The 26,373-nt window shown below is 46.5% G+C and overlaps 2 protein-coding genes across 3 annotated transcripts; one reads left to right on the forward strand and one right to left on the reverse strand.

The window, feature by feature from the left end:
* Positions 1–5,941: 5,941 nt before the first annotated feature.
* On the reverse strand, positions 5,942–8,771 carry LOC137349022 (zinc finger protein 239-like). The gene has a single exon (XM_068014282.1). It carries the CDS (start codon positions 7,836–7,838, stop codon positions 7,260–7,262), a length of 579 nt encoding a protein of 192 aa, XP_067870383.1. The 5' UTR covers positions 7,839–8,771; the 3' UTR covers positions 5,942–7,259.
* Positions 8,252–21,126, forward strand: LOC137349020 (zinc finger protein 235-like). Of its 2 annotated transcripts, none has more exons than XM_068014277.1 (2): positions 8,252–8,792; positions 19,836–21,126. In XM_068014277.1, the coding sequence occupies exons 1-2, from the start codon at positions 8,790–8,792 to the stop codon at positions 20,979–20,981; spliced, it is 1,149 nt and encodes a 382-aa protein (XP_067870378.1). In that variant the 5' UTR covers positions 8,252–8,789; the 3' UTR covers positions 20,982–21,126. The 2 variants fall into 2 exon arrangements, with proteins under 2 accessions (XP_067870378.1, XP_067870379.1); XM_068014278.1 differs by having other exon boundaries at positions 8,252–8,745.
* Positions 21,127–26,373: the final 5,247 nt, after the last annotated feature.

The following is a 26,373-nucleotide window of genomic DNA, read 5'->3' on the forward strand; positions in this document are numbered from 1 at the left end:
GTCCCTTTGAGGAAAGGACTGGCTGCAAGTTTTTACTAATTCATTCTTGGGATGTGGGCATCGCTGGTAAAGCTGGTATTTATTACCCTGTCCCTAGTCACCCCTTGAGAAGGTGCTGGTGGTGGGCGGCCGTCTCCTTGAACCGGTTTCATACGACTGAGTGGCTTGTTCGGCCACTTCATAGTCAACCATGTTAGTGTAAGACTTCAGTCACATATACAGGCCCAGAATGGGTAATGTTGGCAGGTTTCCATCCCTTAAGGGATATTAATGAACCAATTTTACGTGAATTGCGAAAAAAAATAGACTATCTGGTCCTTTATCCCTTTGCTGTTTTTGGGATCTTGCTGTGTACAGTTTGGGCTGCTCACATTATCTGACATTACAAGAGTGAGTACACATTTTAAAGATGCTCAGTTGACTAAAAAGCACTTTGCAACACCCTGAGGTCGGGAAAGGCGCTATATAAATGAACATTCTAAGGCAACCCAGCAGCTTCATGGTCACTCCTACTGACAACCAGCTTTTTTATTTTCAGATTTTGACTTCCAATTCTCAAACTGCCATGGCAGGATTCAAACTCATGGCCTCTGGATTAATGTAAGAGAACCACAGCTGTGTGATAGAGCGTTTAATTTGTGAATTTGCTAAGTGTGGGAATTTCAAGGGTTGATTTCTTTCTAAAATCTAGTCATGTTTGCATTGAGCATTGAATTTAACTTTCACATTAAATTGTAGTTTCTTTCAGTCTTAGTGGTAAACAAGCTGCCTGCTAGTGTGAGCTGCATTAGTTAGTTACTTAGGTAGCTAATTAGAACTGGTTTCCTAGTTGGTCGGGCCTGACTCAGGTCTGTGGAATTCTAGTTAGTATAAATCCAGGGAGTTTTGCTGACGCACAAGGTAAGCAGCTCAGAGATCTGCTTGACTTGGGGGCAGGGAGCTGAACTTCAGAATTTGGTGCAGTGAGGGAGGAGATACTGTTCTGGTCTTTTCCAGAACAAGCAGTGATCCAAGAGCTTCAGACAGTGAGATTGGAGAGCTGAAGCCCAGAGGCATTAATTAGGCAGCAGATAGGTGATTGGTTGGTGAGTTTTGAAGTTTTTTCTTTTTTACACTGGGTCAGTAGTTTAAACTGGTACTGGGAAGATAGAAGTATTTTATTAAATTTGTATGCTAACCAGTTAAACTACTTAATATAACTACAAATTATCAGTATTTCTAAACTCAAAACCTAATTACTTAAGTAGAAAATGTTAGAAATGGCAGGGCAGGTGATGTATTGCAGCTGTAGCATGTGGGAGCTGGTGGATACCAGTGTGGTCCACTGCAACCATACCTGCAGTAAGTGTCTGCAGCTTGAACTTCGGCTCAGAGTTGATGAGCTAGAATCCGAGATTTGGACACTGCGATGCGTTAGGGAGGGGGAAAGCCACCTGGACGCTTTGTTCCAGGAGGCAGTCACACCTTTAGGCTAGGTATTTCAGATTTGGTCCATGGTCAGGGACAGGAGAATATGACTGAGTGTGTGGCAAGTATGGGGACCCCCATTAGGTAGCACTGGAGGAGCCTCGTTCCTTGCACTTGTCCGACAGGTTCAAGGGTCTTGTAGCTTGTGTGGACAAGTGCAGGGTGGATGAGCAAACTGGCCATGGCAGCGTGTTGCAGGGGGAGTAAAAGCAAGTGTAGTTGTAGTCGGAACAGTATAGCTAAGGGGATATATACGGTTCTCTGCAGCCGAGAAAGTGAGTCCTGTCCGCTGTGTTGCCTGCCCTGTGCCAGGGTTAAGGACAGCTCCTCGAGGCTGGAGAGGAACTTGGAGTGGGAGGGGATGGATTCCATTGTCATGGTCCATGTGGGTAGCAACGACAGGTAGGACTAAGAAAAAGGTTCTGCTGAGGGAGTTTGAGTGTCTCTGGTCTAAATTTAAAAAGCAGAACCACAAAGGTAATAAATCTCTGGATTATTACCTGAGCTACAAGCAAATTGGCTTAGGATAAATAAGATCAGAGAGTTGGATGCATGGCTCAAAGATTGGTGTGGGGAAATGGGTTTCAATTCATAGAGCACTGGCACCAGTCCTGGGGAAAGGGGGAGCTGCACCATTGGGACGGCCTTCACCTGAACTGTACTGGGACCAGTGTCCTGGTGAATCCTAATACTAGGGCTGTAGAGAGGGCTTGAAACGAAATAGTGGAGGTGAGGGGAAATTGAGAACGTTAACAAAATGGGACAAGATAATATTGCAGGGTAGCAATACAGGCAATGATAACCAGAGTGTAACAGGAAGGAATAGAGAGTAAGAGTGCATCAGCAAATAAGGTCAGAGTAGGGAAAAATGATGAAAAGACAAAATTAAAGGCACTTTATCTGAATGCATGCAGCACTCCTAACAAGATGGATGAATTGATATCATACCCATTTTTTTTTTTTTAATTCATTCATGGGATGTGGGCGACACTGGCCAGGCCAGCATTTATTGCCCATCCCTAATTGCCCTCGAGAAGGTGGTGGTGAGCTGCCTTCTTGAACCACTGCAGTCCATGTGGGGTAAGTACACCCATAGTGCTGTTAGGAAGGGAGTTCCAGGATTTTGACCCAGTGACAGTGAAGGAACGGCGATACAGTTCCAAGTCAGGATAGTGTGTGACTTGGACGGGAACTTGCAGGTGGTGGTGTTCCCATTCATCTGCTGCTCTTGTCCTTCGAGGTGGTAGAGGTCGCGGGTTTGGAAGGTGCTGTCTAAGGAGTCTTGGTGCATTGCTGCAGTGCATCTTGTAGATGGTACACAATGCTGCGACTGTGCGTCGGTGGTGGAGGGAGTGAATGTTTGTGGATGGTGTGCCAATCAAGCGGGCTGCTTTGTCCTGGATGGTGTCGAGCTTCTTGAATGTTGTTGGAGCTGCACCCATCCAGGCAAGTGGAGAGTATTCCATCACACTCCTGACTTGTGCCTTGTAGATGGTGGACAGGCATTGGGGAGTCAGGAGGTGAGTTACTCGCTGCAGGATTCCTAGCCTCTGACCTGCTCTTGTAGCCACGGTATTTATATGGCTACTCCAGTTCAGTTTCTGGTCAATGGTAGCCCCGAGGATGTTGATAGTGGGGGCTTCAGTGATGGTAATGCCATTGACTGTCAAGGGGAGATGGTTAGATTCTCTCTTGTTGGAGATGGTCATTGCCTGGCACTTGTGTGGCGCGAATGTAACTTGCCACTTATCAGCCCAAGCCTGGATATGTCCAGGTCTTGCTGCATTTCTACACAGACTGCTTCAGTATCTGATGAGTCACGAATGGTGCTGAACATGGTGTAATCAGCGAACATCCCCACTTCTGACCTTATGATTGAAGGAAGGTCATTGATGAAGCAGCTGAAGATGGTTGGGCCTAGGACACTACTCTGAGGAACTCCTGCAGTGATGTCCTGGAGCTCAGATGATTGACCACCAACAACCACAGCCATCTTCCTTTGTACTAGGTGTGACTCCATCCAGCAGAGTGTTTTCCCCCTGATTCCCATTGACTCTAGTTTTGCTAGGGCTCCTTGATGCCAGACTCGGTCAAATGCTGCCTTGATATCAAGGGCAGTCAGTCTCACCTCACCTCTTGAGTTCAGCTCTTTTGTCCATGTTTGAACCAAGGCTGTAACGAGGTCAGGAGCTGATTGGCCCTGGCGGAACCCAAACTGAGCATTACAGAGCATCACTGAGCAGGTTATTGCTAAGCAAGTGCTGCTTGATGGCACTGTTGCTGACACCTCCCATCACTTTATCTGAATGCATGCAGATTGAGAGTAGGCTGATGGGGCGGTAATTGGCCGTGTTGGACTTGTCCTGCTTTTTGTGTCCAGGACATACCTGGGCAATTTTCCACATTGCCGGGTAGATGCCAGTGTTGTAGCTATACTGGAACAGCTTGGCTAGGGGTGCGGCAAGTTCTGGAGCACAGGTCTTCAGCACTATTGCCAGAATATTGTCAGGACCCATAGCCTTTGCAGTATCCAGTGCCTTCAGTTGTTTCTTGATATCACGTGGAGTGAATCGAATTGGCTGAAGTCTGGCATCTGTGATGCTGGAGACTTCAGGAGGGGGCCGAGACGGATCATCAACTCGGCACTTCTGGCTGAAGATTGTTGCAAATGCTTCAGCCTTATCTTTCGCACTGATGTGCTGGGCTCCCCCATCATTGAGGATGGGGATATTTGTGGAGCCACCTCCTCCAGTTAGTTGTTTAATTGTCCACCACCAGTCACGATTGGATGTGGCAGGACTGCAGAACTTGGATCTGATCCATTGGTTATGGGATCACTTAGCTCTGTCTATTGCATGCTGCTTATGCAGTTTGGCATGCAGGTAGTCCCGGGTTGTAGCTTCACCAGGTTGACACCTCATTTTGAGGTATGTCTGGTGCTGCTCCTGGCATGCCCTCCTGCACTCTTCATTGAACCAGGGTTGGTCTCCTGGCTTGATGTAATGGTAGAGTGGGGGATATGCCGGGCCACGAGGTTACAGATTGTGGTTGAGTACAATTCTGCTGCTGCTGATGGCCCATAGTGCCTCATGGATGCCCAGTTTTGCATTGCTAGATCTGTTCGATATCTATCCCATTTAACACGGTGATAGTGCTACACAACACAATGGACGGTATCCTCAATGTGAAGGCGGGACTTCATCTCCACGAGGATTGTACGGTGGTCACTCCTACCAATACAGTCATGGACAGAAGCATCTGCGGCAGGCAGATTGGTGCCTTCCACAGCCCCACAGCATCGCTGGCCCCTGAATGCTGCTGTATCGAGTGGTTAAACACAGCACCGCACCGTCTGCAGGAATTCCTTCCCACTGTGTGGAGTCACATTCGGTCACTGAAAGCACATCAACCAGGCAAAACAAAATGGTGGTGGCATTGAAGGGGCAGGAGATGGAAGCTGTACTGACAGCAGGAAATAGGCAGAATGATATTGGAGGGAGGGGGAAGGGGTGTCGGTGTGAAGTTGGAGGGAGGGGGAAGGAGTGTCGGTGTGAAGTTGGAGGGAGGGGGAAGGAGTGTCGGTGTGAAGTTGGAGGGAGGGGGAAGGAGTGTCGGTGTGAAGTTGGAGGGAGGGGGAAGGAGTGTCGGTGTGAAGTTGGAGGGAGGAGGAAGGAGTGTCGGTGTGAAGTTGGAGGGAGGGGGAAGGAGTGTCGGTGTGAAGTTGGAGGGAGGAGGAAGGAGTGTCGGTGTGAAGTTGGAGGGAGGGGAAAGGATCCACCTTGAACTGGGGACAGAGGATGAAGAAAAGGCAACATTGGTCACAAGACTGCTGTGGTTACGACTTGAGTTGGAACTGTGATCTGAACAATGTTTCCTGAAGTTGACTCGGATTAATATTTCTTCTTCTTTCTGAAGATCTCAGGATATATCACAGTTTTTCACAGCCTTACAAACACTTCATCAATTCCAAGTCACGGCTGACAGTTAAATTATCTGAGGGCTGAAAGGACTCTCTCAACACTCTCACGGTGTATTGTTGTATAAGAGTAGAATCAGACTGATCCGAAACCATCTTTTCTTCAATTCAATTCTTTCTTGTATATGTATTTCACAGTGACTGTTCAATAGATGAATTTATCCATCTGGTTAAGTCACTCTGATCCTCCTTATGCTGGTCTCCTAATTCCAGTTTGCTCCAATCAGTAAATTCCAGATAACTTGAAGCCCCCTGTTCTGTATTTCTCTTTTTGACATGAATTGTACAAACACCAGGGTCCCAGATGAGACCCTTGCAGAATTCTCTTTTCTCTTTAACAAATCACTTCCAACTTCCAGTTGGTCACTTTAACATTAAAGGAAAACCAGTTCAATTTGATATTTGATTGTAAACAATTCACAACCATTCACCACTCCAATAATCAGTAGTAAAAGCAAATCTTACATGAAAAACATTTGATTTCAGTTCAGTGGGTTGTGATTCTCACAAGCTAGAAATGGCATCAGTGATGGAGTTACAAAAATACCCAACTTATTTCAAGAGTGCAGCCTGAGACTCGGGCCTGGAGTTTCCTCTCGTCAGCACAATCTCACTTCCATCCACGTCTGCACAATGTTTTAAGCTTTGTCAACTGTTTGTGCCCAGACTACAGCCGTACAACCCTCAGAGAACTCGGCATTCCTCCAACTCTGGCCACTTACACATCCCTCACTCTCTCTCTCTCTCTCCCATTGGCTGTGCCTTCAGTCATCGACCCTAAGCTCTGGAATTCCCTCCTTATACCTCTCTGTCAGTCCATATCTCTCCTCCTTTAAGACCCTTCTTAAAAACCTACATTTTTGACCAAGCTTTTAGTCAGCCCTCCTAATATCCCCTTCTTTAACTCATTGTCAATTTTTGTCTAACTTGTCAGTTTAAGCTTCTGAGATGCACTTTGGGACACTTTCCTACCTTAAAGGTGTAATGTAGATGACAGTTGTTTTTAAAATCACATGACAACAGACTGGGGAAGCTGGAATTAAAATAATATATGGGTACACAGAGTTAGGTTGCAGATCAGTCATGATCTTATTGAATGGCAGAACAGGCTCGAGGGGCCAAATGGCCGATCGGGCGGCGCAGTGGTTAGCACCGCAGCCTCACAGCTCCAGCGACCCGGGTTCAATTCTGGGTACTGCCTGTGTGGAGTTTGCAAGTTCTCCCTGTGTCTGCGTGGGTTTCCTCCGGGTGCTCCGGTTTCCTCCCACATGCCAAAGACTTGCAGGTTGATAGGTAAATTGACCATTAGAAATTGCCCCTAGTATAGGTAGGTGGTAGGGAAAATATAGGGACAGGTGGGGATATGGTAGGAATATGGGATTAGTGTAGGATTAGTATAAATGGGTGGTTGATGGTCGGCACAGACTCGGTGGGCTGAAGGGCCTGTTTCAGTGCTGTATCTCTAAACTAAACTAAACATTCCTGTTCCTATGTCCCTAATAAACTTGGACTCAAACACAGCTGATGAATGGAAAGTCATGGGAGAACTGGGGAGAAGGCAGTGCAACAGGAAACCAGCATTTGGGCAGAGTTAGTGGGGGAAGTCTGGGGAGAAAGTACATATGAACTGCTGCACCATTCTGGCTGATCAATTAGTCCCCCCTCCTTGAAGAAATCAAGATTTATTTGACATTTATCCAGAATATTAAAACTTCAGCCCTGTTATAGGGGTTATTATCAGCAGAAACAAATCCCAACTATCAGAATGAACAGTTCAGTCCTGGATGTGATGAACAGCAGAATGCAACCCTTCCAGTCAATCGTGAACTTGCTGGTGTATCACCAGGTTTGATGAATGAGTGAATCCCTTCCCACACACAGAGCAGGTGAGCGGCCTCTCCCCAGTGTGAACTCGCTGGTGTATCAACAGGTTTGATGAATGAGTGAATCCCTTCCCACACACAGAGCAGGTGAGTGGCCTCTCCCCAGTGTGAACTCGCTGGTGTATCAGCAGGTTTGATGAATGAGTGAATCCTTTCCTACACACAGAGCAGGTGAGCGGCCTCTCCCCAGTGTGAACTCGCTGGTGTATCAGCAGGTTTGATGAATGAGTGAATCCTTTCCCACACACAGAGCAGGTGAGTGGCCTCTCCCCAGTGTGAACTCGCTGGTGTATCAGCAGGTGGGATGACCGAGTGACTCCCTTCTCACATACTGAGCAGGTGAACGGCCTCTCCCCAGTGTGAACTCGCTGGTGTATCAGCAGGGTGGAGGATTGATTAAATCCTTTTCCAAAAATGGAGCAGGTAAACGGGCTCTCCCCAGTGTGAATATGCCGATGAGTTTCCAGCAGGGATGGGCAACTGAATCCCTTCCAAAGTCCCCACATTTCCATTGTTTCTCCATGGTGCAGGTGTCCTTGTGTCTCTCCAGGTTGGATGATCAGATGAAACCTCGTCTACCCAGAACAGATGTACGATTTTTCCCTGCTGGGAATTATGCAATGTTTTTTTCAGGCTGTGTAACTGGTTAAAGCTCTTTCCGCAGTCAGTGCACTGGAACACTCTCACTCGGGTGTGTGTGTCTCAGTGTTTGTCCAGTCACACTGATTTTTGAAATCTTTTCCCACAGGCAGAACAGACAAACATTTCTCCTTCCACACTCAAAGGCCGATGATATTAAAGTCTTGATGAATCGAATGACTCCATCAGATCTTAATGTGATGCTTGGTTTGAGTTTCCCATCTGTAAATCCCCCCTTCCTTATTCCCTGTAAAAGGAGTTTACAAAAGTCATCACTGTCAGTACAGGATAGAAATTCTGAACAGACAATTCTAGTTTCTTTGGAACATTTTCTCCTCTCTTGTTCCCCCAAAGCTGTAAATCCCCGTCCCACACACTCTCCCTCGTCTCTGTGCTGAAATCCAAACCCATCGCACCATTTCTTTCCTCCGCTGCCAGTTTTCTCCCTCCTTCTACTCTGACTGGGTTCAGTTCTCCAGCCCCTGTGTTGCAGAGTGAGAATCAAATCAATGAGTCAATGATTTTTCTCTCCTGGTCACTGGGTCCCTGAAGCCGCGCCCGCTCTGTGACGTCACCAAAATGGCCGCGCATGCGCTCTGCTCCTCGCTCAACTAAGATGGCGGCCGTTGACCTGAATTTGTTCGCGAGAAAAAGCCTCAGAGCTGCAAACGCGGGACTTGAAACATCTTATTCGGGGCCTGCGGCCTACACCAGCTGTTTCTGAAGCCTCCCCGCCTCTGATCAAAACGGCGATAAAAACCCATCGAGCGATCAGTTCCGGTGAGTTTGATACAGATGCTGCAAATCTGAACAAAAAGCGACTGATGGTGAGTGCGCATGCTCACTGCTCTCCTGCAGCTGCTGCTGATTAAAGGGCCCCGGGGGTTCGGGGAGAAAGTCTCACCCCCACGGCACAGAGTGAGCAGGAGAAAGGGGAGGAGTTACTAGGTTAAACAACGAGCCAGGAACAATAGCAGAAGGTGGGAAGTACTGGAAGGCAGAAGGTGGGAAGTACTGGAAGGCAGGAGCGAGGATAAAGAGCCATCAAACAAGACTTGTTTAAGCGAAGGTGCAGCAGAGACACAAACAGTTGGTTCACACAGTGAGGAGGGGAGGGGAGGCAGGCAGGATAATGTACCCGTGCAGGTGAGTGAGGCTCCCCAAGGTCCATCAGCCCTGGCTCTGTCTATATTCACTTTTCAGGAGGGGCCTGGGGGAGGAGAGGAGAGGGAGGGACCGTTTGTGACAAAGCACAGGACAGGAGGACCTCCTTCCCCACTCCCTGGTCACACAAAGACTCGCCTTGGACTGTCCCACATCTGGACTGGCTCAAGGTGCAGGAAGCTGCAAGTTGGTAGGTTGAGTTGTTGCCTGGGAGGGGCGGAAGGTGAATCAGGGCAGGCTGCTTCTTTTCATAGAATGGTTACAGCACAGAAAGAGGCCACTCGTGTCCATGCCGGCTCTCTAGAAGAACAGGTATTTTGTATCGGTCTTCTCAGTGGAGGACATTAATAACATGCCAGTAATTGACAAAGAGACGAACGTAGGTGAGGACCTGGGAACAATCATTATTACGGAAGAAGTAGTGTTGGGCAAGCTAATGGAGCTAAGGATTGATAAGTCTCCTGGCCCTGATGGAATGCATCCCAGGGTGCTAAAAGAGATGGCGGGAGAAATAGCAGGTGCACTGACAGTAATTTTCCAAAATTCACTGGACTCTGGGGTAGTCCCAGTTGATTGGAAAACAGCAGATGTGACGCCACTGTTTAAAAAGGGAGGTAGACAAAAGATGGGGAATTATAGACCGATTAGCTTAACCTCTGTAGTGGGGAAGATGCTTGAGTCTATTATCAAGGAAGAAATAGCAGGGCATCTCGATAGAAATTGTCCCGTTGGGCAGGCACAGCATGGGTTCATGAAGGGCAGGTCATGCTTGACAAATCTTTTGGAATTCTATGATGACATTACAAGCAAGGTGGACAATGGGGACCCAGTGGATGTGGTGTACCTAGATTTCCAAAAGGCCTTCGACAAGGTGCCGCACAAGAGGCTGCTGCATAAGATAAGGATGCATGGCATCAGGGATAAAGTATTAGCATGGATAGAGGATTGGTTGACTAACAGGAAGCAGAGAGTGGGGATAAAGGAGTGCTATTCTGGTTGGCAATCAGTCACTAGTGGTGTGCCTCAGGGGTCGGTGTTGGGACCGCAATTATTTACAATTTATATAGATGATTTGGAGTTGGGGACCACATGTAGGGTGTCAAAGTTTGCAGATGACACTAAGATGAGTGGCAGAGCAAAGTGTGCAGATGACTGTGAAACTTTGCAGAGGAACATCGATACATTGAGTGAGTGGGCCAAGGTCTGGCAGATGGAATACAATGTTAATAAGTGTGAAGTCATTCATTTCGGTAGGAGTAACAGGAAAAAGGATTATTACTTGAATGGTAAAAAGTTGCAGCATGCTGCTATGCAGAGGGACCGAGGTGTCCTTGTGCATGAATCGCAGAAGGTTGGTCTGCAGGTACAGCAAGTAATTAGGAAGGCAAATGGAATTTTGTCCTTCATTGCTAAAGGGATTGAGTTTAAAAGCAGAGAGGTTATGTTGCAGCTGTATAAGGTACTGGTGAGGCCGCACCTGGAGTACTGTGTGCAGTTTAGTTTAGAGATACAGCACTGAAACAGGCCCTTCGGCCCACCGAGTCTGTGCCAACCATCAACCACCCATTTATACTAATCCTGCACTAATTCCATATTCCTACCACATCCCCACCTGTCCCTATATTTCCCTACCACCTACCTACACTAGGGGCAATTGTTAATGGCCAATTTACCTATCAACCTGCATGTCTTTGGCATGTGGGAGGAAACCGGAGCACCCGGAGGAAACCCACGCAGACACAGGGAGAACTTGCAAACTCCACACAGGCAGTACCCAGAATTGAACCCGGGTCGCTGGAGCTGTGAGGCTGCGGTGCTAACCACTGCGCCGCCACTGTTTTGGTCTCCTTACTTGAGAAAGGATATACTGGCACTGGAGAGGGTGCAGAGGAGGTTCACTAGGTTGATTCCGGAGTTGAGCGGGTTGGCTTATGAGGAGAGACTGAGTAGATTTGGATTATATTCATTGGAGTTCAGAAGAATGAGGGGGGATCTTATAGAAACATATAAAATCATTAAGGGAATAGATAAGATACAAGTAGAGAGGATGTTTCCACTGGCAGGTGAAGCTAGAACAAGAGGGCATAGCCTCAAGATTAGAGGGAGCAGATTTAGGACTGAATTAAGAAGGAACTTCTTCACCCAGAGGGTTGTTACTCTATGGAATTCCTTTCCCAGTGAAGTAGTTGACGCTTCTTCAGTAAACGTCTTTAAAGCTAAGGTAGATATCTTTTTGAACAATAAAGGAATTAAGGGATACGGTGGGAGCGCGGGTAAGTGGATCTGAGTCCACGAAAAGATCAGCCATGATCTTATTGAATGTCGGAGCAGGCTCGAGGGGCTGGACGGCCGACTCCTGCTCCTAGTTCTTGTGATCTTATGAAGAGCAACTTACCTAGTCCCACACCCCTGCCTTCTCCCCATAACCCTGCAAACCTATTCACTTCTGCTAGTTGTCCAGTTCATACAAACATATGAATTAGGAGCAGGTGTAGGCCAATCAGACCCTTCGAGACTGCTCTACCCTTTAATAAGATCATGGCCGATCTGATTGTGGCTTCAACTCCACTGTCCCATCTACCCTCGATACCCTTTGACTCCCTTGTTGGTCAAGAATTTGCCTAAAAATATTCAATGACCTTGCCTCCACCTCTGGGCAAGAGTTCCAAAGACTCACAACCCTCCGAGAGAAACAATTTCTCCTCATCTCTGTTTTAAATGGGAGACCCCTTATTTTTAAACTGTGTCCCCGAGCTCTAGTCTCTCCCACAAGAGGAAACATCTTTTCAGAATCCACCCTGTCGAGTCCCCTCAGGATCTTATATGTTTCAATAAGATCACCTCTCATTCTTCTCAACTCCAATGGATACAGACCCAACCTGTCCAACCTTTCTTCATAACCCCCGCCCCCCAATCCCTGGTATCAGTTGAGTGAACCTTCTCTGCACTACCTTGAACACATTTATATCTTATCTTAAATAAGGAGACCAAAACTGTACCCAGTACTCCAGATGTGGTCTCACCAATACCCTGTACAACTGTAGCAAAACATCCCTACTTTTATATTCCATTTCCCTTGCAATAAATGCCAATATTCGAGGTTAGAAACAGGAGAGGAGAGGTCACCCTGTTGGGAGTTTTCTATAGACCTCCGAATAGTTCCAGAGATGTAGAGGAAAGGATAGCGAAGATGATTCTCGACAGGAGCGAGAGTAACAGGGTAGTTGTTATGGGGGACTTTAACTTTCCAAATATTGACTGGAAATACTATAGTTCGAGTACTTTAGATGGGTCAGTTTTTGTCCAGTGTGTGCAGGAGGGTTTTCTGACACAGTATGTAGACAGGCCAACCAGGGGCGATGCCACATTGGATTTGGTACTGGGTAATGAACCCAGCCAGGTGTTAGATTTAGATGTAGGTGAGCACTTTGGTGATAGTGATCACAATTCGGTTAGGTTTACCTTAGCGATGGGCAGGGACAGGTATATACTGCAGGGCAAGAATTATAGCTGGGGGAAAGGAAATTATGATGCGATTAGGCAAGATTTAGGATGCGTAGGATGGGGAAGGAAACTGCAGGGGATGGGCACAATAGAAATGTGGAGCTTATTCAAGGAGCAGCTACTGCGTGTCCTTGATAAGTATGTACCTGTCAGGCAGGGAGGAAGTTGTCGAGCGAGGGAGCCGTGGTTTACTAAAGAAGTTGAAGCGCTTGTCAAGAGGAAGAAGAAGGCTTATGTTAGGATGAGACATGAAGGCTCAGTTAGGGTGCTTGAGAGTTACAAGCTAGCCAGGAAAGATCTAAAGGGAGAGCTAAGAAGAGCGAGGAGAGGACACGAGAAGTCATTGGCGGATAGGATCAAGGAAAACCCTAAGGCTTTCTATAGGTATATCAGGAATAAAAGAATGACTAGAGTTAGATTAGGGCCAATCAAGGATGGTAGTGGGAAGTTGTGTGTGGAATCAGAGGAGATAGGGGAAGCGTTAAATGAATATTTTTCGTCAGTATTTACAGTAGAGAAAGAAAATGTTGTCGAGGAGAATACTGAGATACAGACTACTAGGCTAGATGGGATTGAGGTTTACAAGGAGGAGGTGTTAGCAATTTTGGAAAGTGTGAAAATAGATAAGTCCCCTGGGCCAGATGGGATTTATCCTAGGATTCTCTGGGAAGCCAGGGAGGAGATTGCAGAGCCTTTGTCCTTGATCTTTATGTCGTCATTTTCGACAGGAATAGTGCCGGAAGACTGGAGGATAGCAAATGTTGTCCCCTTGTTCAGGAAGGGGAGTAGAGACAGCCCTGGTAATTATAGACCTGTGAGCCTTACTTCGGTTGTGGGTAAAATGTTGGAAAAGGTTATAAGAGATAGGATTTATAATCATCTTGAAAAGAATAAGTTCATTAGCGATAGTCAGCGCGGTTTTGTGAAGGGTAGGTCGTGCCTCACAAACCTTATTGAGTTTTTCGAGAAGGTGACCAAACAGGTGGATGAGGGTAAAGCCGTGGATGTGGTGTATATGGATTTCAGTAGGCGTTTGATAAGGTTCCCCACGGTAGGCTATTGCAGAAAATACGGAAGTATGGGATTGAAGGTGATTTAGAGCTTTGGATCAGAAATTGGCTAGCTGAAAGAAGACAGAGGGTGGTGGTTGATGGCAAATGTTCATCCTGGAGTTTAGTTACTGGTGGTGTACCGCAAGGATCTGTTTTGGGGCCACTGCTGTTTGTCATTTTTATAAATGACCTGGATGAGGGTGTAGAAGGGTGGGTTAGTAAATTTGCGGATGACACTAAGGTCGGTGGAGTTGTGGATAGTGCCGAAGGATGTTGTAGGTTACAGAGGGACATAGATAGGCTGCAGAGCTGGGCTGAGAGATGGCAAATGGAGTTTAATGCGGAAAAGTGTGAGGTGATTCACTTTGGAAGGAGTAACAGGAATGCAGAGTACTGGGCTAATGGGAAGATTCTTGGTAGTGTAGATGAGCAGAGAGATCTTGGTGTCCAGGTACATAAATCCCTGAAAGTTGCCACCCAGGTTAATAGGGCTGTTAAGAAGGCATATGGTGTTTTAGCTTTTATTAGTAGGGGGATCGAGTTTCGGAGCCACGAGGTCATGCTGCAGCTGTACAAAACTCTGGTGCGGCTGCACCTGAAGTATTGCGTGCAGTTCTGGTCACCGCATTATAGGAAGGATGTGGAAGCTTTGGAAAGGGTGCAGAGGAGATTTACTAGGATGTTGCCTGGTATGGAGGGAAGATCTTACGAGGAAAGGCTGAGGGACTTGAGGTTGTTTTCGTTAGAGAGAAGGAGGAGGAGAGGTGACTTAATAGAGACATATAAGATAATCAGAGGGTTAGATAGGGTGGATAGTGAGAGTCTATTTCCACGGATGGTGATGACAAACACGAGGGGACATAGCTTTAAGTTGAGGGGTGATAGATATAGGACAGATGTCAGAGGTAGTTTCTTTATTCAGAGAGTAGTAGGGGCGTGGAACGCCCTGCCTGCAACAGTAGTGGACTCGCCAACTTTAAGGGCATTTAAGTGGTCATTGGATAGACATATGGATGAAAATGGGATAGTGTAGGTCAGATGGTTTCACAGGTCGGCACAACATCGAGGGCCGAAGGGCCTGTACTGCGCTGTAATGTTCTATGTTCTATGTTCTAATATTCCATTTGCCGTCCTAATCACTTGCTGTATCTGTATACCAACCTTTAGTGATTCATGCTGTCATGGACATGTAATTATTTTCTCCTCGGATTAAAAAAAAGGTGTGCTTTTAAGACACTGTTAAACATGTCACTTGGATTATCTAAAGCCCCACATAAGGTTTCAGATCCTTGGCTATTTGTTTGAGGTGCCACTTTTGCCTCCGACAATGGATCCTGTTTAGCCATTACTTGGGTGATTACACACGCGGAAATATTCATGGAACTTGTTCCTGTAATTGCTCCGTTTCCTTAATTTCACTTGGTTCCTCTGTAATTATTATTTGAGCCGGCCAAATAATTTCTTAGGAGTAGATCAATTCCCTCTACTGGCAAACTGTGGACAACTCATACAGTTACTATCCCAGATATTAAGTCACTCTCTTGGCATACTTTATATAAAGGTACGAGTATATGCTCACCGCCAATTCCATTAACTAAAAGTTTAGTGTTCAAGGCGCTCTCTGGTGGAAATGTTATATCTTTCCCCAGCAAGAGTGTTTGGGTTGCTCCTGTATCCCTGAGTATAATGATAGGTTTTCCTACTTCCCTTAAAGGATATGGAGTTACTTTCCCCTTTGACAAAAATTCATTATAACTTTTGGTATCTTATTCTTAACCTCTACACTCTCTTTAGGTTTTGTACCTGGTTTTAAAGCTGCCATTAAAGCTATATCCTGGTCTGCTATACGCGCAGTCAGAGTCTTTTCCTCTGCATTAGCTTCTGTGCCCCAACAATTCCTATGGTTTACCTCTCAATTTCCAGCATTCTGAATGAAGATGACCTGTTTTGTGGCAATGATAACACTTCAGCTTGCAAACCTCACTTCTACCCTCAGAATCTTCCTTTCTGACCTGAGGAGGTGATCCTTGGGAATTCCCAGCTGTTCCTTCTTGCCCCCAGCCACTTTCTAACCTTTTCAGGTTTATGGGGGTGACGGGCAAAAGGTTTTGGCTTATTCACAAGCTCGAAATCATCAGCAATTTCCGCTGCTTGCCTAGCTTTCAAAACTTTCACGTTATTTACGGCACAGTGGCGCAGTGGTTAGCACCGCAGCCTCACAGCTCCAGGGACCCGGGTTCGATTCTGGGTACTGCCTGTGTGGAGTTTGCAAGTTCTCCCTGTGTCTGCGTGGGTTTTCTCCGGGTGCTCCGGTTTCCTCCCACAAGCCAAAAGACTTGCAGGTTGATAGGTAAATTGGCCATTATAAATTGTCACTAGTATAGGTAGGTGGTAGGGAAAATATAGGGACAGGTGGGGATGTTTGGTAGGAATATGGGATTAGTGTAGGATTAGTATAAATGGGTGGTTGATGTTCAGCACAGACTCGGTGGGCCGAAGGGCCTGTTTCAGTGCTGTATCTCTAATCTAAATCTAATCTACATGAGTTCTCACGACTGAAGAAATGGAGTTTTTAAGTTCTTCTAAGAGAATCAACTCTTGAAGTTTCTCATATGTGGTATATCTTTAATGCCCATATCTAATGGTCAAAATTAATTTGATTCACTCAAATTCTACATATGTCTACCTAGCCAATCTCCATAAGTTCCAAAACCTCTGATGGTAAGCTTCAGGGACTAACTCATACGCAGCGAGAATAACCTTTTTTGCCATCTCATAATCTGCAGAAGCCTCTTCAGGAAGCATGGAATAAACTGTATAAGCAGTGTCCAATTTTCCTTCGGCCATTTCATCTGTTTGGCTATTTTTTCAAAAGATATGAAAAATGCCTCTACATCCCTTTCTTCAAACTTAGGAAGAGCTTGTATAAATTTAAACAACCTTTTGCTGGGTCTTAAGCTGAATTCAGATTCTTCCTGACCCGAATTTTCCCTGGAGACAAGACCACCCCTTTGTCTTAGTTCCGTCCCTTTTCGCCTAAATTCCCTCTTCTCTTTCACTTTCTCTCTGAAGTTCAAGTTTTCTTATTGCTTTTTCTTTTTCCAATTCAAGTTTTTTTTCATTTCTAACTGAATTCTAGCCAATTGCACTGCATTACTCTCTGACTTACTACCTTCTTGTTCCTCATCGTCGTCTTATTATTGTTCCTGATATTGGGCTATTAGGTCAATTATCACTGCTTTTTTGGCACCTGATTTCAATTCTAACCTCAATTTTGCCACCAATTCTTTGTTTGTTCTAGCTAAGTTAGTTCAGTTTAGTTAAAGTTATCAAGTCACTGAGGAATATATTCACCTTTCCCAGAAACTCTGCTCTAACCACTAATGCCATTACAATGGTGTAGACTGTACCTTATTATACAAGAAACCTGGTTCCCTTTATTTTTATAATTAGCATTAGTTTTGGATCCCAACAAACGAGTTTCCAATTAATATGATCCCAGACGCGCGAGCAATTTATATGATGCGAGATGCAAGACCCCAATTTATATGTTATCCCAGGGACAAGTAATTAATATGATTCCAAACGCGAGCCTCCCAATTAATCTGATTCTGATCCCGGAACAAGCCGTCCAATTAAATATGATCCTGATTGTGGACGAGCCCCCAATTAAGTATGCTGTGACCTTTGGAGTGACGGGACTGAACTGACAGTGCATTGCTCCCATTGTGGTCGTACAATGTACCAGGACAGTAAGATCCCTCTGTACCTCAGAGTTCTACAATCTCTCTCCATCTCCATGCTGCTTTACTATTCTTCCTGCCAAAGTGGATAAGTTCACATTTTCCCACATTTTGCTCCATTTGCCAAGTTTTTGCCCACTCACGTAACCTCTCTCTCTCTCTCTCTCTCATCGGCAAATTTAGCAATCCATACATTCTGTCCCTTCATCCAAGTCATTGATATAAATTGTAAATAGTTGAGGCCCCAGCATTGATCCCTGTGGTACTCCACTGGCTACAGCTTGCCAACCCTAATAAGACCCACTTATCCCTACTGTCTGCTTCCTTTAGCCAACCAGTCCTTTATCCATGCTAATATGTCACGCCCGATACCATGAGTTCTTATTTTGCTTTTATAATTAAGTGGCACCTTGCCAAATGTCTTTTGGAAATCCAAGTTGTTTGGATTTTATCCACGTTGTTTGTTACTTCGTCAAAGAACTCCAATAAATTAGTCAAACATGAATTCCCTTTCATAAAACCATGTTGACCTCGCCTGATTACATTGAGATTTTCTGAGTGTCCCGCTATAACCTCCTTAATAATAGATTCCAGCATTTTCCCTATGACAGATGTTAAGCTAACTGACCTCTTCTCCTTTGAAGGTCTCGATTGAATCTGCCTCCACCACACTCTCAGGCAGTGAATTCCAGATCCTAACCATGCACTGCAGAAAAAAGTTTTTCATGTCACCAATTGTTTTATTTTGCCAATCACCTTAAATTAGTGTCCACTGGTTCTCGACCCTTCCACCAACAGGAATAAGTCTCTCCCTATCTAATCTGACCAGACCCCTCATGATTTTGAACAACCCTCTCAGACTCCTCTTAATCTTGCTTTCTCCAAGAAGAACAGCCCCAGCTTCTCTACGTAACTGAAGTTCCTCATTCCTGACCCATTCTCGTGAATCTTTTCTGGACCCGCTCTAATGCCTTCACATCCTTCCGAAAGTGTGTCCAGAACTGGACACAATACTCCAGTTGAGGCAAAACCAGTGTTTAAACAGGTTCATCATAACTTTCTTGCTTTTGTACTCTGTGCCCCTATTTATAAAGCCGAGGATCCCATATGCTTTATTAACTGCTTTCTCAACTTGACCTTCCACCTTCACTGACTTGTGCACATATACCCCCAGATCCCTCTGCTCTTGCACCCCCTTTAGAATTGTAACCTTTATTTTTATTGCCTATCCTTGTTCATCCCAACAAAATATACCAAGTCAACATCAAATTGTATTCATATAGCGCCTTTAATGTAATAAAACATTCCAAAACGTTTCACAGGAATGTTATAAAGCAACATTTGACACTGAGCCACATAAGGAGATATTAGGGCAGATAACCAAGAGCTTGGTCAAAGAGATAGATTTTAAGGAGTGTCTTAAAGGAGGAAAGTGAGGTGGAGAGGTTTAGGGAGAGAATTCCAGAGCTTGGGGCCTAGGCAACTGAAGGCATGGCCACCGATGGTGGAGCAATTAAACTTGAGATGCTCAAGAGGCCAGAATTAGATGAACCCAGGTATCTCAGAGGTTTGCATGGCTGGAGGTTATAAAGGGGGGAAGGTCATGGTGGGTGGAATTTGAAAACAAGGATGAGAATTTTAAAATTGAGGTGCTGCTTAACCAGGAATCAATCTAGGTCAGTGAGCACAGTGGTGATGGGTGAATTAGACTTGGTGTGAGTAAGTATATGGGCATCAGAGCTTTGGATGACCTCAAGTTTACGGGGGGCGGGGGTGGAATGTGGGAGGAGGGCCAGGAGTGCATTAGAATAGTCACATTTAGAGGTAACAAAGGAATGGATGAGAGTTTCAGAAGCAGAGGAGCTGAGGCTGGGACAAAGTCAGGCGATGTTAGAGGTGGAAATATGTAGTCTTGGTGATGGTGGGGACAAGTAGTCAGAAGCTCATCTTGGGGTCAGATATGACACTAAGGTTGTGAACTGTCTGGTTCAGCCTCACACAGTTGCCAGGGAGAAGCATGGAGTCGATAGCTAGGGAATGGAATTTGTAGCGGGGACCGAAAACAATGGCTTCAGTCTTCCCAATGTTTAAATAGAGGAAGTGTGTTCATCCACTGTTGGATGTCACACAAGTCAGGACGATGTGTGACTTGGAGGTGATGGTCTTCGCATGCACCTTCTACCTTGGTCCTTCTCGGTGGTGGAGGTTGAGGGTTTGGGAGGTGGTGTCAAAGTTCTAGTCGAATTGTAGATATATAAAATCCCTCTCCATCATCCTCTGCCTCTCCCACCCCTCTCTTTTTTTCCTAGTGTCAGCCCCACAAATTACCAGATTCGTTCAGCTCAATTTCACAACCTGCCTTTGTATTTGTTTGGGATCTCACTGCTTTTTTCCTGTTTTAAATCAGTTTCACAGGGTATTAGAAGGGAAAGATTTTCAGTCGGAAAACTCAAACAAACGTCACTTCAGGATCTGGCGGAGTCGCCCAATTTATCATCATCTGAATATTTTGAACATGGAAGGGAAAAGCACCGTTCACAGTGGGGTGAAACCGTACACGTGTTCTGTGTGTGGACGAGGCTTCAGTCGATCATCTGGCCTGTCAGAACACAAACGCAGTCACACCGGGGAGAAACCGTGGAAATGTGGGGACTGTGGGAAGGGATTCAGTTACCCATGTGAGCTGGAAACTCATCAGCGCAGACACACTGGGGAGAGGCCATTCATCTGCTCCGCGTGTGGGAAGGGATTCACTCAGTCATTCAACCTGCTGACACACCAGAGAGTTCACACTGGGGAGAGACCGTTCACCTGCTCAGTATGTGGGAAGGGATTCACTCAGTCATCCGATCTTCTGAGACACCAGCGAGTTCACACTGGGGAGAGGCTGTTCACCTGCTCTGTGTGTGGGAAAGGATTCACTCAGTCATCCCATCTTGTGAGACACCAGCGAGTTCACACTGGGGAGAGGCCGTTTACCTGCTCCGAGTGTGGGAAGGGATTTGCTTGTTCATCCCATCTTCTGGCACACCAACGAGTTCACACTGGGGAGAGGCCGTTCACCTGCACAGTGTGTGGGAAAGGATTCATTAACTCATTCAACCTGTTGACACACCAGCGAATTCACACTGGGGCAAGGCCATTTACCTGCTCTGAGTGTGGGAAGGGATTCACTCAGTCATCCAACCTGCTGACACACCAGCGAGTTCACACTTCCGAGAGACATTTTAAATGCCCAAACTGCGGGAAGTGCTATAAAAGTTCTCGTGAACTGCAGTTCCATCAACTTGTTCACACTGATGAAAGACCTTTCAGGTGCTCTCACTGCGGGACAGGGTTCAGACGTTCATCTGAACTCACTGTACACCAGCGCACTCACACTGGGGAGAGGCCGTTCACCTGCTCCTTGTGTGGGAAGGGATTCACTCAGTCATCCCAACTTCTGACGCACCAGCGGGTTCACACTGGAGAGAAGCCATTCACCTGCTCTGTGTGTGGGAAGAGATTTGCTCATTCATCCACCCTGATGAAACACCAGCGAGTTCACAAATAACTACAGTGATTAGATTCTCCTGTTAATAGCATCCAGGACTGAACCATGTTCATTGGAGTCTGTTTGTGCTGATGTGAATAAACTCCAGCCCAGTTAAAGGGTTAATATTCTGGATAAAAGTCCAATAAATCAGCTTTGTGTTAAACACACAGTGTGTCGAGACTTTTTAATATCTCTAACACAAGTTAGTTCCTTTTGAAGTGCTCTCCCTCTCGCCTGTCTCCTCCATCCTCGCCTCTAACAACAAGTGCGAGGAGCTCATGGACTTCTTTGTCACTAAGATTGAGACCATCCAATCAGCTGCTTCCTTCCCTTCCACTAGTCCACTAGTCCAAACTGCCTCTAAAACTCCTCCTTGTCCAAGCCCTGAACCCACATCTTTCTCTATTTTCTCTCCTATCTCCCCTCTTGCCCTCTGTGAGCTTATCTTGTCCATGAGACCCACCTCCTGCTCCCTCGACCCTATCCTCTCTAAACTGCTGATCACCCAACTTCCCCATGTTTGCTGACATTGTGAATGGTTCTCTCCCCTCAGGTATTGTCCCTCTCTCCTATAGATCTGTCGCCATCACATCATCCTCAAAAAAAAACCCTTGACCCAACCGTCCTTGCAAACTAAAGCCCCCTCAGCAACCTCCCTTTCCTCTCCTTGAATGTTTTGACATCTCCCAAATCCGTGCCCATCTTTCCCAGAACTCCATGTTTGAAACCCTTTGCTCAGATTTCCACCCCTACCATAATTTTTTTTATTCATTCATGGGATGTGGGCGTCGCTGGCTAGGCCAGCATTTATTGCCCATCCCTAATTGCCCTTGAGAACGTGGTGGTGAGCTGCCTTCTTGAACCGAAGCAGTCCATGGGAGGTAGGTACACCCACAGTGCTGCAAGGAAGGGAGTTCCAGGATTTTGACCCAGCGACAGTGAAGGAACGGCGATATAGTTCCAAGTCAGGATGGTGTGTGACTTGGAGGGGAACTTGCAGGTGGTGGTACTCCCATGCATTTGCTGCCCTTGTCCTTCTAGTTGGTAGAGGTTGCAGGTTTGGAAGGTGCTGTCTAAGGAGCCTTGGACAACACGATGGAGGGAATCCTCAATGTGAAGGCGGGACTTAGGAACTCCCTTCCTAACAGCACTGGGGTATACCTACCCCACATGGACTACAGCGGTTCAAGAAGGCAGCTCACCACCACCTTCTCGGGGGCAATTAGGGATGGGCAATAACTGCTGGCCTGGCTAGCGACACCCACATTCCATGAATGAATAAAAAAAAGTCTCCACGAGGACTGTGCGCTGGTAATTCCTATCAGTACTGTCATGGACAGATGCATCTACGGCAGGCAGATTGGTGAGGACGAGGTCAAGTATGTTTTTGCCTCTTGTTGGTTCCCCCACCACCTACCGCGTACCCAGTCTAGCAGCTATGTCCTTTAGGACTCGGCCAGCTCGGTCAATAGTGGTGCTACTGAGCCACGCTTGGTGATGGACATTGAAGTCCCCCACCCAGAGTACATTCTGTGCCCTTGCCACCCTCAGTGCTTCCTCCAAGTGCTGTTCAACATGCAGGAGTACTGACTCATCAGCTGAGGGAGGGCAGTGGATGGTAATCAGCAAGATATTTCCTTGTCCATGTTTGACCTGATGCCATGAGACTTCATGGGGTCCGGAGTCGATGCTGAGGTCTCCCAGGGCAACTCCCTCCCGACTGTATACCTCTGTGCCGCCACCTCTGGTGGGTCTTTCCTGCTGGTGGGACAGGACATACCCGGGGATGGTGATGACAGTGTCTGGGACATTGTCTGTCAGGTATGATTCCGTGAGTGACTAGTCTGTGGGGCAGCTCTCCCAACTTTGGCACAAGCCCCAGATGTTAGTAAGGAGGACTTTGCAGGGTCGACAGGGCTGGGTTTGCCGTTGTCGTTTCCAGTGCCTAGGTCGATGCCGGGTGGTCCGTCCGGTTTCATTCTTTTTTATTGACTTCCTAGCGGTTAGATACAACTGAGTGGCTTGCTAGGCCATTTTAGAGGGCATGTAGGAGTCAACCACATTGCTGTGGGTCCGGAGTCACATGTAGGCCAGACCAGGTAAGGACAGCAGATTTCCTTCCCTAAAGGACATTAGTGAACCAGATGGATTTTTGCAACAGTCGACAATGGTTTCATGGCCATCATTAGACTAGCTTTTAATTCCAGATTTATTAATTGAACTCAAATTCCACCTTCTGCTGTGGTGGGATTTGAACCCATGTCCCCAGAGCAAAACCCTGGGTCTCTGGGTTACCAGTCCAGTGACAAAACCACTACGCCACCACCTCCCCCAAATACCATAACAAAATAGCTCCTATCAAAGTCACAAATGACCTCCTATGTGACAGTCAAAGGTAAACTATCTCCCCTCATCCTCTCGACTTGTCTGCAGACTTTGACATAGTTGATCACACCATCCTCCTCCAACACCTCTCCACTGTCGTCCAGCTGGACGGGACTGCTCTCACCTGGTTCCACTCATCATTTTGTAGCCAGCGTATCAACTGCAATGGTTTCTCTTCCTGCTCATGCAGTTACCTCTGGTGCACCCCAAGGACCTATCATTGGCCTCCTATTTCTCATTGACATGCTACCCCTTGACAATATTATACAAAATTACTGCATCGGTTTCGACATGTACACTGACAGTGCCCAGTTCTACCTCACAATCACCTCTCTCGCTTCCTCCACTTTTTCTAAATCATCAGACTGTCTGATATCCAGCAGTGGACGAGCAGAAATCTGCTCCAATTAAATATTAGGAAGATGGGAGCCATTGTTTTTGCTCCCTAACTGCTGACTCCATTCCTCTCCCTGGCAGCTGTCTGAGACTAAACCAGACATTTAACACTTTCATGTCATATTTGACCCCAAGATGAGCTTCTGGCCACACATCCGTGCCATCACTAAGACTGCCTGTTTCCACCTCTGTAATATTACTCGATTCAACCTCTGCCTCAGCTGATCTGCTGCTGAAACCCTCATCCATACCTTTGTTAACTCTAGACTTGATTATTGCAATCAGTGTCTCTCCTGATGATGCAGAGCGATCGCTGTCCTCATCAGCGCGTCTGAATATTTGCCAGTTTGAATCCGCACACGCTCGGGATGACGTCACCACGAAATGATGTCAGACGTAATGGCAGCGATCGCTGCCTCCATCTCCCCCCAACAGTACTCCGCTCGCTCCAGCCATCCCCGCCTCAATCACCACTTTTTGACTACTCGCAGTTTGATCCCTGCCTCGCTGCTTCAGCCAATTCCCGTCCTCAGCCATTCGCTGCCCGCCCCGCCGCTTCGGCCGTTCACTCCCCACCTCGCTGTTTCAGCCGCTCCCCCCACGGCCATTCACTCCCTGCGCCACCCCTCGGCTGCTCGCTCCACCCTAGACTGCCCGCTTCCCGCCCCAACCCTGGCCACGTCTCTGTGCAGTGCGGGAGACAGCGAGCAGCCGAGGGGGTTTGAGTACAATTCACTTTTTGTGTCAAGTTGACTGCCATTTTTATTACTAAAATAAAAGCAAAATACTGTAGATGCTGGAAATCTGAAAAGAAACAGAAAGTGCTGGAAATACTCAGCAGGTCTGGCAGCATCTGAACAGATGAAAGGTCATAGACCTGAAACATTAACACTGCTTCTCTCTCCCCCCAAATGCTGCCAGACCTGCTCAGTACTTCCAGCACTTTCTGTTTTTATTCCATCTTTATTACAGCAAATGCACCCGATTCCAATACTGACCGGTCTCCCATAATCTACCCTCAGTAAACCTGAGGTCATCCAAAACTCTGCTGCCCGTGTCCTAAACCAAATCCCATTCACCTATCACCCCTGTGTTCGCTGACCTACACTGATTCCCTATGAAGCAACACCTCGATTTTGAAATTCTCATCCTTATTTTCAATCCCTGCATGGCCTCAACCCTCCCTATCTCTGTAATCACCTCCTGCTCTACAACCCTCTGATATATCAGTCGTCTTCCAATTCTGGCCTCTTGTGTATCCCCTATTTTGTTTACTCTACCATTGGCATCTATGCTTTCAGCTGCTTAGTCCCTGCGCTCTGGATTTCCTCCCTAAACCTCTCCACCTCTGGCCCTCTCCTCCTTTAAGATGTTCTTTCAAACTTACCTGTTTGACCAAGCTTTTGGACATCTGCCTGAATTTCTCCTTATGTGGCTCAGTGTCAAATTTTGTTTGATAACCCACCTCGAGATGAGTTTACTACATTAAAAATGCTATATAAAGGCAAGTTGTTGTTGGATGTGATTAACAACAGCAGAAGCAGCAGAATCCAATCCCTGCGCTCACATGTGAGCTCACTGGTGTTTTTACAGGTTGGATGAGTGCATGAATACAGACAGAGAAGGGGAACAGCCTTTCCCCTGTGTGAGCTCGCTGGAATGTTGGAAGGTGGGATAATGCAGTGAATCTCTTCCCACATTCAGAGCAGATATAACAGCCTCTCCCCTGTAGAGTTCCCTGATGTGTTACATGGTGGCATAATGTAGTGAATCTCTTCCCACATTTGGAGCAGGTGAACGGCTTCTCTCCACTGAATGTATTGGTGTGTTACCAGTTCCTGTTAGATTTTAAAAGCTCTTCTCACAGTCAGAACATTGAAAAGGTCTGATATCAGTGTGAACACAGTGTTGTATCAGAGTTGGATAAAGTAATAAATTCTTTTCAACATACAGAGAAAGTGATTGGCTTCTCCCCAGACTGAACAGCCTAGTGTGTCAGAAGGTTGCCTGACAGAGTGAAAATTTCCCAGGTGTGTCTAGTTCACAAAAAAGTAAGACCAATTCAATCCAGCTAATTACTGCACTATCAGTCTACTCTCCATCATCAGCAAAGTAATTGATGGCACTGTCGACAACACCTTCTAACGGCACTTACTCAGCAACAGCCTGCTCACCGATGCTCAATTTGGGTTCCGCCAGGGCCACTCAGCTTCAAATCTCATTACAGCCTTGGTCTAAACATGAACGAAAGAACTGAATTCCAGAGGTGAGATGAGAGTGACTGTCCTTGACATCAAGACTGCATTGACTGAATGTGGCAAAGAGCCCAAGTAAAATTGACAGCAATGAGAATCGGGGTCGGGGTCGGTGGTGGGGGGGGGGGGGGGGGGGGATCTCTCTATTGGCTGTTTGGAGTCATAACTGGCACAAAGGAAGGTGGTTGTGCTTATTGGAGGCCAATCATCTCAGCTCCAGGACATCACTGCAGGAGTTTCTCGGGGTAGTGTCCTCGGCTCAACCATCTTCAGCTCCTTCATCAATGACCGTCCCTCTATCATAAGGTCAGAAGTGGGGATGTTCACTGATGATTGTACGATGTTCAGTACCATTTGCGACTCCTCAGATACTG

The sequence above is a fragment of the Heterodontus francisci genome, chromosome 34, assembly GCF_036365525.1.
Source record: "Heterodontus francisci isolate sHetFra1 chromosome 34, sHetFra1.hap1, whole genome shotgun sequence".
In the NCBI taxonomy this organism is placed as follows: Eukaryota; Metazoa; Chordata; class Chondrichthyes; order Heterodontiformes; family Heterodontidae; genus Heterodontus; species Heterodontus francisci.